This window comes from Zeugodacus cucurbitae, chromosome X (genome assembly GCF_028554725.1).
Source record: "Zeugodacus cucurbitae isolate PBARC_wt_2022May chromosome X, idZeuCucr1.2, whole genome shotgun sequence".
NCBI lineage: Eukaryota > Metazoa > Arthropoda > Insecta > Diptera > Tephritidae > Zeugodacus > Zeugodacus cucurbitae.
This window is the reverse complement of record NC_071672.1, coordinates 33,314,572-33,331,918: the sequence shown is the minus strand read 5'-3', so window position 1 is coordinate 33,331,918 and position 17,347 is coordinate 33,314,572. Positions and strand designations below refer to the sequence as shown.

The 17,347-nt window shown below is 33.0% G+C and overlaps 1 protein-coding gene across 7 annotated transcripts in view; it reads right to left on the bottom strand.

Moving 5' to 3' along the window:
- Positions 1-737: 737 nt before the first annotated feature.
- Positions 738-17,347, bottom strand: part of LOC105220057 (transcriptional activator protein Pur-alpha) — a 33,746-nt gene continuing 17,136 nt past the window's right edge. For 6 of the 7 annotated variants that reach the window (XM_011196448.3, XM_011196451.3, XM_054235592.1 and 3 more), the window contains exons 6-9: positions 12,693-12,823; positions 2,943-3,064; positions 2,398-2,503; positions 738-2,312 (exon numbers count right to left, since the gene is read on the bottom strand). In XM_011196448.3, coding sequence (XP_011194750.1) covers positions 2,151-2,312; positions 2,398-2,503; positions 2,943-3,064; positions 12,693-12,823 — 521 coding nt within the window. In that variant the 3' untranslated portion in view covers positions 738-2,150. The remainder of the gene's footprint in view (positions 2,313-2,397; positions 2,504-2,942; positions 3,065-12,692; positions 12,824-17,347) is intronic. The other variant, XM_011196456.3, reaches the window with a different exon arrangement.

Sequence of the window (17,347 nt, the reverse complement as noted above, 5' to 3'; positions counted from 1 at the left end):
GAAAAAAATCGTAAAAATCTGAATTTTCAAAATCATGGTGGAAATGGATAGATCGTCCAAAAAGGATTACAATGACGTTAACCTTTTGTTTGTGTGACGATTTTAAGTGGTTGATTTTAGTACTTAAAAATCGGAACGATAATCATTATTTACGGTACCTGGAATTAATAGAAAAGAAAATAAAAGCAAAATAATGTTTCAAAATGAATTCACCTTTCATTTACAAACATTAAGTTATGACAATAATCTAAAATTTTCCAAATTTATGCGGTACTTTTGTTAAATGTGTACACATCAGAATAATAATCGAAATGGAAACTTTTGGTTTTGAATTTACATTTTCAGTTTTAAAGACGAAAATCAGCAATATTTAAATTATCTAACTATGTTTATTACCACATTATATAACTAAGGATTATAAAGTTGACAAAAATCTTACTAGTATCTCGAAGAATTTATTTTTTTTTAATGGTATGACGATTCTTATTTGTGGAACATTTAAAACAAAAAAAATCTCATAAAAGTGAGACTCTAGCAACGGGAGTAATTCTGGAGCAAACAAAGTTCTACTCTTGGACTATACAAAGGCATTATATTTTTGATTTAATATTCCAGCATACATGTTTACAATGTCCAGAAAATTTTTATACATATATAAACTAAAATATTATGGTTGTCATGACAATAAATTGCTAATATAATATTGGGTGCAATTAAATGAAGTCAGTTGTTCCAAGTTGGGTAAATAGAAGTGGTAATATATTTCCTCTAATCTTTTACTGCACAAGTATTAAGGGCATTATGTACCCGTTTTGCGGTGTATACTCTGATATACACGCTCGTAATTGTTAGTTTAAGTTTTAATAACAGTTTAATTAAAATTTTTATTGGAAATAGCACGGAAATGCTTTATTTCACGGTTTAACAAAATTTTCTATTTACTTTATTTGTTTGCTCTGAAATTTCGTTTTTTGACATTTATTATTGACCTTAACATTTACTAGTTACACATTAAATTTCATTTTATTATTATTTCAGCTTTAAATTATTTCCACTAATTGTTTAATCAATTAGTTATTTAACATCTTTTTATATTTGCATATAATACAATATTATTAATGGTGCAGCATTCACAGATTTTCCGGTTGTATTAATTAATTTTTATTTCTCAATTCTTAAGAATTTTAAATCAACAATATTACTTAACATAATTTAAAACATATTTTTTACACATTGAGAATTAAATTCTGTGTTTTTTTTTTGGTATTACATTACATTTCAACAATTATGGTTTCAAAAAGTTAGAGATAACAAAAAATCTAAATAATATTTTTTGATATAATATTATCACTGTATTTTAAATCTATCGTTTTATAATTTTTAATATAATATTTTCTCTTTATGCTTCTTTTACAACATTGTTTTATTATTACCATTGAATATTTTAGTTTTAACTTTATTGTTACCAAAAATATTTCATCTAATTTTTATGGATTTGCATGTTTTAAGTATATCATAATAGTATAATAACATTTTTTAACCTATTACGTTATTTTCTTTTAAGACGTGTATATAAATATGAATATTAATCAATGATTATGAAGAAAATTAGGTCATATATCTGCTGCACGCAGTAGACTTTAGTTACTATTTGGAACTACATGCAGTTTCCTTATTCTATATATGTCCCTGCAAGCTAACGTCAAAAATTTTTTACAAATAGCAAAGAATTTTATCGAAAAATAAAAATAAAATCTTAATAGTATTTGATATCTAAATAATAATTAAAAGAAACGCTGACTAACTGGATTGTTTCATTTACAGCAAAAACTGAAAGCATAATTATTATTCTTAAAATATAGATCTCTGTATGTGTTTCATTGAGAAGCATCTACGTAACAACGTACTTCTTTATATTATTGATCTAACATGTATAGTAGTAACTAGTTTTCTCTTCTTCAGTTTTAATTACAACACGAAATAAGATTTGTTTTAATAAGTATGCATTTTAATAAAATATATCTATCAACATTTCTTTTGTTGGTTCTAGTTTTTGTTGAATTAGCGTTGGTATTTTTTATTAATATTATTTAATTTTCTTTTCCAATGTATAACTTCCGAAATTATTTTTTAATTACATTCTGTAAATTTTATTTTAGACTGTTAGCAGGGGTTTGAATATTATTATCGGCAGTGATAGACGATGTGTCGGACGATTTCTTCATTTTATCGCAATAGTCATTAAAAATGTCACGAAAGCGCAGCCAGCATTTCTCTGGCACAGTTATAGCAGTACGAAAATTACTTTTCACCTTAAATGAAATTGAACATTGATTGAACTGTTGATTGCAGTGCTATACCATGGAATATTTTCTCATCGACGTGAAAAATACTTACCTCACTTATGCGCATATAAACCCCACGATTATTTTGTCCAATATCAAAGTAAAAATTTTTATTGTCCACCTTCATGTGGCGTTCTTCTGGTAAATCACCTTTAAATCTGATAAAATTCGTACAAGTAAATATACAATATATTAGCCATATTAGTAGTTATTGTAAAATATGTTTTTAGCGAGGAAACTGAATGAGTTGTATAAAAAGTATTAATTGGTTTAATTTTTATTGAAGAAATATTTCAATTAGAATAGTTTTCGCAGAAAGTGCGTAGAGCATTATAATCATGACCGGTACACCAATGTAAACTATGTCAGAAAAACCCTTATAACAATAACCATTTCAATCGGAACTGTTTATTCGTAATATACCGAATTTATTATCCACCAACAACTTTCATAACAGCAGATCACAACATTAATCGAATAATAAATGTTGCTAAGGGTTATATGGTGTTAGAAGGCTAAGCAATTAAGAAAGTTGCATTTCCACTTATTATTTAAAGGATTAAGACAAACAGTGAAACATATGTATGAATTAATTACCCGCCGTCATTAGTACCAAACTCCTCAAGTAAATCTGTGAGCGCATCGCGAAACTCGATCATGCCTTGAGCTGGTATAGCTATTTGTGACCTTGGACCACCTCTTGTTATAGTCTGCGATACCTGAAATACAAATAATGATTAATGTTCAATAATGTTATAAAAACACATAACCATAACACATAAAAACCATCGCGGCCTCGCAATGAGTTGTGAAGTTCATTGATTCGAATTTTTAATGGTAAAACAATTATTGGCTGATAATAATACAAATCGAGAAATACAAAATAATTGAGAATTGACCCAGTTAGGCAACGGGACGAACTTAGTTTCTGAAATCGGTCTGTCTGCCCGATATACGATCAAGCGAAAATTTATGTGAACATTTAGATATATTATAAAACTAGATACACATGTTCTTCGGCACTCACAAAAGTGATATAGTTCTTATAGTACGATCGAAAAGTGATATAGTACTTAAATTAAGTCATTAAATAAAATTGGTACAAAAGATCAGGATAAGAAGGCGCATCTGTGAGTTAATAGTATATGAATAGTGGGTGTGATCCCGGCTTCTAAGACGTTTAATGTACATATTCCAAAAACAAATCAAACCATAACAATCAAATTGCATTTTGTAATACTGTATGAAAATGGGTAAAATCGGATAATAGCTACACCAACCACTCATATAACGGTTATATTAATAACTACTAAAAATGGGTTAACTAGCTAAAGAAAAACATCGTTAGCATTAAATTTGGGAATGAAGATGGCATGGAACTCGGAGTAAAGAATAAATAGCTTTATCATCCTAATATTGCAGTTGAAAGGCGAATGTTTTTCCCATATAGATAACATAAACACCACCGAAGAAACACAAAATTTGTAATGTGTGCCAACTCTAATATAATAATCGAATATGTTGTTCTATTACTGATCTTATACCAAAATTGGCCTATTTGTGTGATACTTTAATATAATATTTTCCAGATAACGTTGTCTGGTACTAAAAATAAATAACAAAATTAAGTAGTTTTTGGGATTCCCGATAATTAAGTTTTCATGATTTCTTAACCACACGTATTTTATCGAAAAAAAAACGCTCCACGTATTGTTCTTGCCCAATATTGACATATATATGGTTAATGTGATTGGTAATTTCACTTTCCATTTGGTTGATGTAAATACATCAAATATTTACAGTGGAACTTCCATAACTCCTACTTCTTTAATTTGAAGGTAGGACAGGACACAATAAAAAATTAAAATTTTACTATCGGGGCATAATTTTAAAATAGTCCCTCTAAATTTGATATGAGTACAAAAAATATGATATTATACTCATAGACTGCACAAATCACGTAACAAAGGCATAGGATACAGAGCCAAACAATAGCAAACTGCAACAAAGAAAATTACCGAATATATGTTTTAACGTATATATGTACATACAACTTTATACGAAGTAATAAAATAAAACAGTATAAATCCATATTATGGTGAAGAGCTTTCAACCTATACAGACGTGTTTTTGATGCGCTCCGTGATAATTATCTAAAGCAAAAAGAAAATACACAATATACAAAACAATTTATAAAGTGCATTAAGCTAAGCTTTAGCCAATAACGCCGAAAGTGTCAAGCAAAACAAAATAAAAAAAAAAAACACAAAAATAAAAGTGTGCAAACAATAAACAAATAATAAATAACAAACTATAAGTGAGCAAAATAAACAATAACATGAGCGCTGCGCAGCCTCACCAACAAGGCCGTAGGCATTCTCTCAATGCCTACTTTAGCTTTGTCGAGCCTGCTAAACCAGCTCCTACCAACAAACAAGGCAAAGGCGAGAAGGATGAGTCATCACAGCGATCAACAGAGCAGCACCCGAAGCAGAGCTTAGAAACAACAAAAGCAGCAGAGAACGACAGTCAACAACGGCCAGCAACAAACATGAACGCACCAAAGCAGGTACCTGCAAGCGAGCAAACAGCGAAGAAAAGCATAACGCAAGGTGAGAATGTACAAATCAAAAAGGGTCCATCTGTACAGATTGGCATTGACCGCTACGTCAATATTAAAAGGAAATTAATTAGGAAAGGGTACCACCACAGTCGCTTATGCCAAACCGCCCCCAATATATTTGCGCGAGCGTAGCTCAAATACTCTTGTTGCTAAATTAAGCGAAATTGTAGGTACAAAGAACTTTCACATAGTGCCTTTAAAAAAAGGCAATATAGATGAAACGAAAATACAGACTTACACTGAGAAAAGTTTTATGGATGTTGTAAAGTTTTTGTCAGATAAAAACAAAAATTATTATTCCTATCAGCTGAAGAGCTCAAAGGGCATAGCTGTAGTAATTAAAGGTATAGAGTCTTCAGTAGACTCTAGTGAAATCAAAGAAGCTCTTGAAGAATGTGGCTTTGCAGTTAAAACTGTCGTAAACATCTTTAATAGAAATAAAGTACCGCAACCCATGTTTAGAATTGAATTGATGCCGAATTCTAACCAGCTTAAAAAGAACGAAGTGCATCCAATATATAATTTAAAATATTTGCTGCACCGTAGAGTAACCATAGAAGAACCACATAAAAGAAACGGTCCGGTACAATGCACCAACTGCCAAGAGTATGGGCATACCAAATCATATTGCACTCTACGCAGTGTTTGTGTGGTATGTGGTGATTTACATCCCACTTCAAAATGTATCCTTAAGAAAGAGGATTTAAACAAAAAATGCAGCAATTGTGGAGGAAGTCACACTGCCAATTACAGGGGTTGTCCTGTTTATAAACATTTGAAATCGAAGTTATCACAGGGAATTCAAGCACGACGTATCCAAATGCTACATACTCCCCATAATGAAATCATAGATATCTCAGACCATATTCCTAAACCCGGTATACTTAAAAAAATTGATGTACAAGGGAGCTATGCCAATGTTGTAAAAGGCAACACTGTACAAATGCAACTACCACAAAATCCACCAAATGGTGGTATTGAAACCATGATTATAAATCTAACGCAATGTATGACACAATTTATGTCTATTATGCAAAATATGATACAAGATTTAATAAAATCACAAAACCAAATGCTGCAAACTTTATTAAGTAAAAAATGAGCGTACTAAATATCTGTATATGGAATGCTAACGGTGTTAACCAACATAAATTAGAGATTATTAAATTTCTGTCTGAAAAAATATAGATGTAATGCTAATATCAGAGACTCATCTGACAAACAAAAACAATTTTAAAATACCGGGATTTAGACTGTATGTTACAAATCACCCGGATGGAAAAGCACACGGTGGAACGGCAGTGTTGGTTAGAAATCGGTTAAACCACTATGCTCGGGAATCTCATGCTACAGCCCAGTTACAAGCTACAACAATATCCTTAAAAAATCGGAATTCTGATTTAAATCTAACGGCTATATACTGCCCACCTCGTTTTAAAATTACAGATAGCGAATTTAAAGACTTTTTTGGAACGCTAGGTCATAGATTTCTAGCAGGTGGAGATTATAATGCAAAACACATGTACTGGGGTTCACGTCTTATTAATCCGAAAGGACGCCAGCTGTACCAAACCATTATGAACCACAATAACATTGATATAATATCTCCTGGCAAGCCCACATACTGGCCCAGTGATCGCAACAAACTACCAGATTTAATTGATTTCGCTGTAACCAAAAATATAGATAGATCGCTTGTGACAGTTGATACATGTACAGACTTATCTTCTGACCATTCACCTGCACTAATAAAGTTGTGTGAACAACCCATATTCGTTGAGCCAAAAGTGGGTCTAACATCTCACAAAACGAACTGGTTAAAATATAAAAAATATGTGAGTAGCCACATTAATATTGATTTAAAAATAGATACAGAAAGAGATATTGATGAAAGCATAAGAAAATTTAATGATGTAATATCAAATGCAGCTGTCATAGCAACACCAAAAAGAAACAATAAACCGATTAGCCGAAGAAAAATCACTAATAATGAAATAGAAAAGCTTGTAAATGAAAAAAGGCGAGCTAGACGTGAATGGCAGTTAAATCGCTCCCCTTCTACTCAGCTTCAAAAAATGCTAAAATAAAATATGCTGTACGAAAACTAAAAACAGCGCTTAAACGTGAGGAAGAATACCACACTCACAATTATAAAGAAACTGTGTCCAAACTCAAACAAACGAAATTCTCTTTGGAAAGCCCAAAAGTCAATGAAGCCTCCAGTCGACTCCAACTTGCCTATAAGAGGTTTGGGTGGAAACTGGGCACGAAGCGACGAGGATAAGGCAAATTGTTTTGCAAATCACCTAGAAAAGGTATTTCAACCTAATTGCCCAAAGAACAGCTTTAAGCTGCCAATCATCTCCAATAGCGCTCACGAGTCGCTTGGGTCTATTCAAACGTCATCTTCTGAAATTATTAAAATCATAAAAGAGCTGAATCCAAAAAAGTCGGCAGGACACGATAAAATTACTCCAAAAATGCTAATTGAGTTACCAAATATTGCTTTAACAGTGCTCTACTTGCTCTTTAACGCTATTTTCAGTTTCGGGTACTACCCAATTTCATGGAAAAAATCGCAGATCATCATGATAGAGAAACCAGGTAAAGACTTGACACAGCCGTCTTCATACAGACCAATCAGTCTTCTACCCTGTCTTTCTAAAATATATTTGAAAAAGTGTAACTATCAAAGATGTCTCCTTTCCTCCATGAAAATAATGTAATACCAACGCACCAATTCGGTTTTCGTGCAAAACATGGTACTGTAGAACAAGTACATAGAATTACTAACGAAATCAGAAGGGCGTTCGAGTATAGAGAGTACTGTTCTGCTATATTTCTAGATGTGGCTCAGGCGTTCGATAAAGTGTGGCATGACGGGCTTTTATATAAGATTAAAAAAAGCTTACCTCTCGAAATGCATAAAACCTTGGAGTCTTATTTAAAAAATAGAAAGTTTACTGTCAAAGTAGGAGACTTCATATCTGAAGAACGACCAATAAGAGCTGGTGTACCTCAGGGCAGTGTTTTAGGGCCAACTCTATACATAATATATACAGCTGACCTTCCAACAGCTAGTAATGTTTTGACATCAACTTTTGCGGATGACACAGCTTTAGTGAGCCGAAACAAATGCCCAATTATAGCATCAAGAGTATTAGAAGATCATTTGATTTTTGTCGAAGAATGGCTAACCAACTGGCGTATAAATGTAAATGAACAAAAGTGCAAGCATGTTACATTTTCCCTAAGACCAAAAACGTGCCCGGCAGTTAAAATGAACAATATTTTAGTGCCCCAAGCGACTGAAGTAACATATCTTGGTATTCACTTAGATAGAAGGCTCACATGGAGAAAACACATATCGAGCAAAATAACCTGCATGAAGATAAGAGCTGCAAATTTAAATTGGCTTCTAAACAAAAAATCAAAACTTAGCCTAGACAACAAAGTTCTGTTATATAACGCGATTATAAAACCGATTTGGATGTACGGCATTCAACTGTGGGGTACGACCTGTGCAACCAATATCGATATAATTCAGAGATTTCAATCAAAAATGCTTAGAACAATCACGTGCTCACCATGGTACATGCGTAATGAAAATATCCATAAAGATCTTGGTATTCTCATGGTAAAGAAAGAAGTAGAGAACAGCAGACACAAATATTTATCCAAACTCCGAGATCATCCAACCCCAGATTCAATAAATAAACAAATATTGACAAAAAAAAATCCATATTTTTACAGCTATGAACGTATAAAGGATTGTACAGCGACCTTTGGTCTATTGTGCCTATTATATTTGTATTGTTACTATTTTGTGCTCTTACTGCTTCACATCTGCGACTCATACTCCCAATGAGTAATAAACATTGAACTTTAAGTTTAAGTACGGTATAACAAACTTTCCGAAAGGTAATCCAAAAGTCATCCAAACTTTTTATAAAATTTCATTGCCATTTCAATGTTGACTTCCATCCATAAGTTTTTGATGAGATTGATTGATAGTTTTGTCTTAAATTATCAAATGACGTTATGTGAATGAACTTCAACTAACAACAAACAGAGAGTTGTGTTCCTTGAGGATACATCTGTTGAACATATCTCTGAGCAATTGCTGACAATTGGTAATGGTCGAGTATGTATGTGATTGGCGTTGCAACCGTTTAGCCGGTTATAGCCGAATCGACGATAGTGCGCCACCTCTCTCTCTCCTTCGCAGTTCGGCGCCAGTTGGAGATCCCAAGTTTAACCAGGTCGCTCTCCACCTGGTCCCTCCAACGGAGTGGAGGCCTTCCCCTTCCTCGGCTTCCTCCGGCGGGTACTGCATCGAACACTTTGAGTGCTGGAGTGTTTTCGTCCATTCGGACAACATGACCTAGCCAGCGTAGCCGCTGTCTTTTTATTCGCTGAACTATGTCAATGTCGTCGTATAACTCGTACAGCTCATCGTTCCATCGTCTGCGGTATTCGCCGTTGCCAATGTTCTGAGGACCATAAATCTTACGCAAAATTTTCCTCTCGAAAACTCCTAGTGTCGTCTCATCTGATGTTGACATCAGAGGGAATGATAAGCGACTTGTAGAGCTTGATTTTGGTTCGTCGAGAGAGGACTTTACTGTTCAATTGCCTACTCAGTCCAAAGTAGCACCTGTTGGCAAGAGTTATTCTGCGCTGGATTTCGAGGCTGACATTGTTCGTGTTGTTGATGCGAAATTATCTACGACCTCGAAGTTATGACTGTCAACAGTGACGTGGGAGCCAAGACGCGAATGCGCCGACTGTTTGCTTGATGACAGGAGATATTTCGTCTTGTCCTCATTCACCTCCAGACCCATTCGCTTCGCCTCCTTATCCATGCGGGAAAAAGCAGAACAAACGGCGCGGTTGTTGCTTCCGACGATATCAATATCATCGGCGTACGCCAGAAGCTGTACACTCTTGTAGAAGATTGTACCTTCTCGGTTTAGCTCTGCAGCTCTTATAATTTTTTCCAGCATCAGGTTAAAGAAGTCGCACGATAGTGAGTCACCTTGTCTGAAACCTCGTCTGGTATCGAACGGCTCGGAGAGGTCCTTCCCGATCCTGGCGAAGCTTTTGGTGTTGCTCAACGTCAATTTACACAGCCGTATTAGTTTTGCGGGGATACCAAATTCAGACATCGCGGCGTAAAGGCAGCTCCTTTTCGTGCTGTCGAAAGCAGCTTTAAAATCGACAAAAAGGTGGTGTGTGTCGATCCTCTTTTCACGGGTCTTCTCCAAAATTTGGCGCATGGTGAATATCTGGTCAGTTGTCGATTTTCCAGGTCTAAAGCCACACTGATAAGGTCCAATCAGTTTGTTGACGGTGGGCTTTAGTCTTTCACACAGTACGCTCGATAGAACCTTGTATGCGATATTTAGGAGGCTGATCCCACGGTAATTGGCGCAGATTGTGGGATCTCCCTTTTTATGGATTGGGCTTTTGGTGTTGCTTTTGGTGTTGCTCAACGTCAATTTACACAGCCGTATTAGTTTTGCGGGGATACCAAATTCAGACATCGCGGCGTAAAGGCAGCTCCTTTTCGTGCTGTCGAAAGCAGCTTTAAAATCGACAAAAAGGTGGTGTGTGTCGATCCTCTTTTCACGGGTCTTCTCCAAAATTTGGCGCATGGTGAATATCTGGTCAGTTGTCGATTTTCCAGGTCTAAAGCCACACTGATAAGGTCCAATCAGTTTGTTGACGGTGGGCTTTAGTCTTTCACACAGTACGCTCGATAGAACCTTGTATGCGATATTTAGGAGGCTGATCCCACGGTAATTGGCGCAGATTGTGGGATCTCCCTTTTTATGGATTGGGCAGAGCACACTGAGATTCCAATCGTCAGGCATGCTTTCTTCCGACCATATTCTGCAAAGAAGCTGATGCATGCACCTTATCAGTTCTTCGCCGCCGTATTTGAATAGTTCTGCCGGTAATCTATCGGCCCCCGCTGCTTTGTTGTTCTTCAAGCGGGTAATTGGTCGAGTACCTTTCGACAAATCGAACGCATTTCGAATTTCTGTAACTTTGTCTTATCGAAAACGAACTCATTAACAAGGTATAAAATAATGAATGGTTGAGTGTGCGAGCAATATTTCCGGCTAAGGATATAGATGTAAACGACTTAAACTATATAATTCAGAATTAGATCATTGGTGCACTTCATTCATCCAATTCTATTGACTGTGTAAAAAATTAAGATAAAGCTATTAATTGTTCAATTGATTTTTTATACTCTTGGATGTGCCTGTACAACCATACAATTTACGATTAAAGATTCGAAACTTAATCCAACTAAGACTGTGCAACGAAACGCGTTTGATGGTAAAACAAAAAGATGTTTTAATTTTGAGGATCTCGATGATCCCTACCAATATGGCGTTTGAATTCAATTTCCGATCCGTCTTGCATTCGCTATAAATATCCAATCCTTGAAAGTTGATTGAAAAATGAAAAAAAGGTCGTCTATCACGAGATTCTTGACTGGAGAGTGCATCTCATGCTCCAAAATACATAGCTAATAAAGAATTTGAATACTTTATTTATGTTATTCTAAGAAAAAAATCTCCTCATTTATTGCCTTCTCTGGGTCAACTAGTTTAATTCTATTGTGCACTAAGCCTATTTTTCACCAGTTTGGAAGATTTTTTGTGGTCCTTTTGGATAAATTTCTATCTAATAATACATATGGTTTTTTGAATGGAACTTATCCACTTTGCCGGTGATCCGTACGGATCGGGTTTACGCTAGGTCAAGAAAATGTGTCTCAAACAAAAATATTTCCACTCAAGTGTCACAGTGTCATGGGTGAACCTTGGATTGTATTCATTGTGTTTGGGACAATGAACAAATGCGGAAATGCGTCTAAACAGTTTTCTATACGACTTCCGACATGTCTACAGAATATTCTTTCTCAATAAGTGAGACAGATTAGTTCATATTTACAATTTTAGCAATTTTGGCCACATTCCGGTATCCTTCATGCATTTCCAAAATTGTGTGCTAAAAGTACTTATAATAAATAAGTATTCTACTAAGCAACTAAGTGTTTCCACTCACAAATAGCATTGTATTCACAAAATTGTTAATCAATTAAAAAAACATAACAGGATGTTTGAGTACTACATATGTAAGAGCTACTGCGGCGACGATATAAAAGCAAACAGTTTTCTTCTTCACTAATTTTCTTTTTGAATAATATTAACACATAATAGTGGTCTTCGACTCGTAAAGCTTTGGAGATAAGCCAATCGAACACTCACAGATGTTCAAAGAAACCAAGATTTTTGACAAGCGAGCAAACCCCAATCGAATAAAGCTAATATAATTTTGTACCATTTATATGTTCATGGCTATTATGTATAAATTTGTATCGCTATTATGGGAGACATCATTAATATGATGAATATATTTACATATTATATTAAATTTTTGAAGTACGCAGATAAAACTCGGTTGCAGATATTACAAATTTGAAATGTCGTGCCATATATTTCTTAATGTATGAAGAACAGAATAATGCAACTAAGTCATGTTTGTTGAGATTTTTACAGTTTGAAAAATACGCTTTGAGAATGATAGGTAGATTGAAACAAAACTTTTGTATATAGGGAAAGGGCATGCAAAAATTTAATATTTGTTTCAATTGTTATAAGACAAAATAATTTAATAATATAATATTTGATACATGTACTTACTCGTAAGAATCGTCCACGCGCATTTTCTTTTAAATCTAAATAATATCGTCTATTATCTTTGATCATCATCTCCGATTTTAATTTTCCATCCTCAGGTAGATTATCTGGATTTGGTGGCCCTGCGAATTTGACTGCTATGGTTTAAAATGTATGTCTTATAATGTTATTATATATTAAAGGTAATGGCCCAATGCTCATTTGGTATCGAGAACTTTCAATGTTACAAAAAACAAGGAAACTTTATTAGACATTAGCAGATATATCTCTATCATTTTATTATAAAAGTTTTCAAAATTAAATGTAGCAAATTAAACCATGCAAACACTGCTTGGGCCAGTACCTTAGACATTGTATAATTATGTAAATACAGTATGTGAACTATTTGATCACATACTTTTCAAAATAAAATATATTTTGTTCTTTCTTTGTTAAAATAAACTTTTGAGCAAAAAAGTTAAGTTCATTAAGTAGGCCTGCGTAATTACTGGAAATATGCCGTTACTTTTCAAAGAATATTTAGAAATATAGAGAAAACCATGTGCTCATTAGTTGACTTTGTTAAATAAAGAAGTATTGGTCGTCTTAATATTGCTCCGCTATGCAAGTTTTTCCTTTTATTATGTAATTCGATTCAAGATTTAAGTAAAATATGGTTATTTTCTATTCTGAATACAATATTCTAAATACAATAATAATGGAAAATATTAAAAGGTTTATTGATTTAAACACAATGCAGAGAGAAATTACAAGACTCGGTGTTCCTGAGGGCGTGGTTTCAAAAATAAGACAATCAATTAGTATTTTATGTATAAAAACACTCTTGAGAAAGACCTATTGTTAGGCTAATAAAGATTGGTGTGCATGAAAATGCGGGTCAAATCAAGTGTGATCTCTTCCATAGGGATGGAATAAATGTGAAAAAAGAAGCTATCAAAAATGTTAATGCCAACCAATTGAACAAATGTCCAGCGGAGCCATTTTCAACAATTCTTCGAAATGAAAAATGTGCTTGAAAAAAAGTTGTCGGTTTTAATTCATTACCTTTAATAATTTACTATATGAAATATTATTGGATTCTCATTACAAATAAAAAAGTTTCAATCAAATATATTTTTTGCTATATATATATAATAGTTGACATACTGTATATAAACATATGGTCAAAATAAGAAGTACATTCCCTTAGCCTGCAACTCTGGGTTGGTTTTGATAGGCCATACCTTTTGGAGCGTGGCGTAGGCGTGTAGAATTTCATTTTTTAAGTGGTCAAAATATTAAGTAAATTGTTAATTATTCTAAAATTTTTAACAAAGTGGACGATTTATTTGAATGGATCGTTCTTTCGTGTGTATAGCCCCTTGTTAAAAGTGGAAAAGGACCTATTCATGACTTCTAGAATCATTTCAACCGATATTGGTACCATAATATTTTACTGAACGACCCAACCTAGTCGACAATGAGCTAATTCACCTGACAGAATCGCGAACATAATACATTTATTGTGAAATAAAGTTTCAAAATGAGTTTAGAATTCGCGAATAATTATGGAAATTGGTCCGACCCAGTCAGCGAAAAATGTGGTGCAATATCTTATGGAGCGAGGAAACACAATTTGTTCGGGAATTATGCCAGAAATGATCCCCTCCGAAAGATAAAAAATTGCGTTCATGGCTTTCAACAAAGACCGTTAAACATATCTGCTTTTCATGGTATGGTGCAGGACCAATACATGGTATTACAGACACCATGGATGGGTACCTACATAAATATATCTTAGAAAACATGATATTGTCTTATTCTGAGAAAGGTATGTCACTAATATGGAAACAAATATATTTTCTCACTCTCGGATACCTGTTGCACTTATTATTTTGTGCAGCAACTTTTACAGTCATCTAATTGTCTGCTAAAAATTTAAGTTTCTATTGCAATGTTTATTACTTATATCTTTATTTTTATTTTTTTAAGGGATATAAGAAATGAAATGTGATATTCTTTCCCTCCAAACATGAATAAAAGTGAATATATTAGTCATTGCGTGTATTTATGCATACAACTCATTTCTTAAGTAAAAAAAATTAACAGAAACATAATACTGCGTACACAAAACCACAATGTTGTATTTAATAATACTCCATATGAATAGTTTTAAAGGATAATTATTTTTATTATTATTATTGTCTAATATTATAAAGAGGAAAGGAATATTATATTATCTATACTAATATTATTAAGAGGAAAGGTTTGTTTTTTCTTTGTTTGTTTGTCTCGAATAGGCTCCGAAACTACTGAACCGATTTGAAAAATTTTTTCACCGTTGGAAAGTTATACTATCCCTGAGTGACATAGGCTATATTTAGTTTAAAAAAAATTGGGTTCCTTACCAAAACTCCGATAATGTAAAAAAAAATACCAAAAAACTTTCTTTAATCGCGAATGCTGCGAAAACGATTGAAGATATAACAAAGTGATGTACTACAATTTTGTAGAACTTATCATTATATACAAAAAACGTAGGGACATCATATCTCTAACTATTTGTCACAATAAGCGATTTTACATAAAAAATTAATTAAAATACCACTACTTGAAAAGGCTCTTTATTTATACCTTAGTATTAATCCTTATCGAAATAAATGATTTATTATTTAAGATCGCTTCAAAACCTTTATATAACTTTATGAATTATTAGATTCTGACATTTCATTCAAAAGATATTACGAGTTAAAAATTTTGAAAAGCCGCTCGGCGGTTAACTATGCGTTGTAGAGTTGTAGGCGTCACTCGGGAACGAGAACGGCCAAACCGATCTGGCTAATTTTAGTCTACTACTACTACTTGAAAAGGCTCTTTATTTATACCTTTATATTAATCCTTATCGAAATAAATGATTTATTATTTAAGATCGCTTCAAAACCTTTATATAACTTTTTGAATTATTAGATTCTGACATTCCATTCAAAAGATATTACGAGTTAAAAATTTTGAAAAGCCGCTCGGCGGTTAACTATGCGTTGTAGAGTTGTAGGCGTCACTCGGGAACGAGAACGGCCAAACCGATCTGGCTAATTTTAGTCTTGAAATCAGGGACCGTAACTCTTATGACTTTTATCAAAAAAATCAAAAAATAAGAGTTATTTTTGATTTTTACATATTTAGATCAAAAATAAAAATTATTTTTGACTTTTATATATTTAGATCAAAAATAAAAGTTATTTTTGACTTTTATTTTTTTAGATCAAAACTAAAATTTATTTTTGATTTTTATTTTTTTAGATCAAAAAATAAGAATTATTTTTTATTTTTATATTTTTAAATCAATAATAAAAATCAATTCAAAATTTTTATTTATTTATTTATGCCGTATGTATTACAATATGCTGCATGATTCCTATTTTTATATATGAATATATGCGTTCTATCCATTATCAAGTTCAGGGGCATAACATTTTGTTGTTATTATAACCGTACACCTTAGTTTTACTTTAAAGCTTAACAGAGATTAAGAAACATATTATGTCACAAATTTTGAATTGATTTTTATTATTGATTTAAAAATATAAAAATCAAAAATAATTCTTATTTTTTGATCTAAAAAAATAAAAATCAAAAATAATTTTTATTTTATATCTAAAAAAATAAAAATCAAAAATAACTTTTATTTTTGATCTAAATATATAAAAATCAAAATTAAAAAATCATACAATATTTCGCATATAGTTCACCTAAAAATCATGATGGTGTAATCAAAACATTTCTACGATGTTCCTTTAAGTTTGATTTTTTTGATTAAAAATTGTAAAATAACTCTTATTTCCGGTCCCTGCTTGAAATATTCGTGGAAAGCCAGAAAATGATTAGAAAGTGAGTAAATATGGAAAAATTGCGAGGAAGATAATAATAAGAGAATTTTATTCGAGTTGAAAAGAAAAATATAAAAAGAGAAAACAAAAAAATAATATTTTGAAGGTTATCATTGTGACTTTGTTAAAATATTTTTGTTATTGTTCAGTTGCATAAGGTTGTGTCGATAGCCCAAAACAAATTGTAACAAATAAGGAAAGGCTAAGATCGGGTCCAACCGAACATTTTATACTCTCGCAATTTATTGATGTAATTGTATTAAGATAACAAACAATTTGACCTATACGGCATAAAGTCCCATAGAAAATCATAATATATAGTATATAAGGGCTGATGTGATTCCAGAACCAATTTCACTCATTTTCACCACCAAGGTTAACGGGAATAGGGGTAACTTGGAACCTGTTAGTAGGCAAACAAACGGCACATTCGGCCTTGAAATTACCCCTAAATTGCAAATGAACAAAACACCACTCGGCAAAATCGCCAAAAATAGCGCTATAACGAAAATTTTCCAAATATTCAAGAAGTCGCTGGAGGTACTGCACAGGACTTTAAAATATCTTGATTGTCGATAAACGTTTTTGGTGGAGCCAGGATTCTTTTAGCAGGTGACTTACGCCAGACTCTTCAATTATTCCTGGATCAACTGTTATTGACGAGCTAATCGCATGCCTAAAATCATATAATTTGTGGTGACACATAAAGAATCGCCAATTAACAACAAACATATGAGTGTTTTTGCAAAAATATCAAATTGGGATTGTAGAATCAGTTGCAAATGGTAGGGT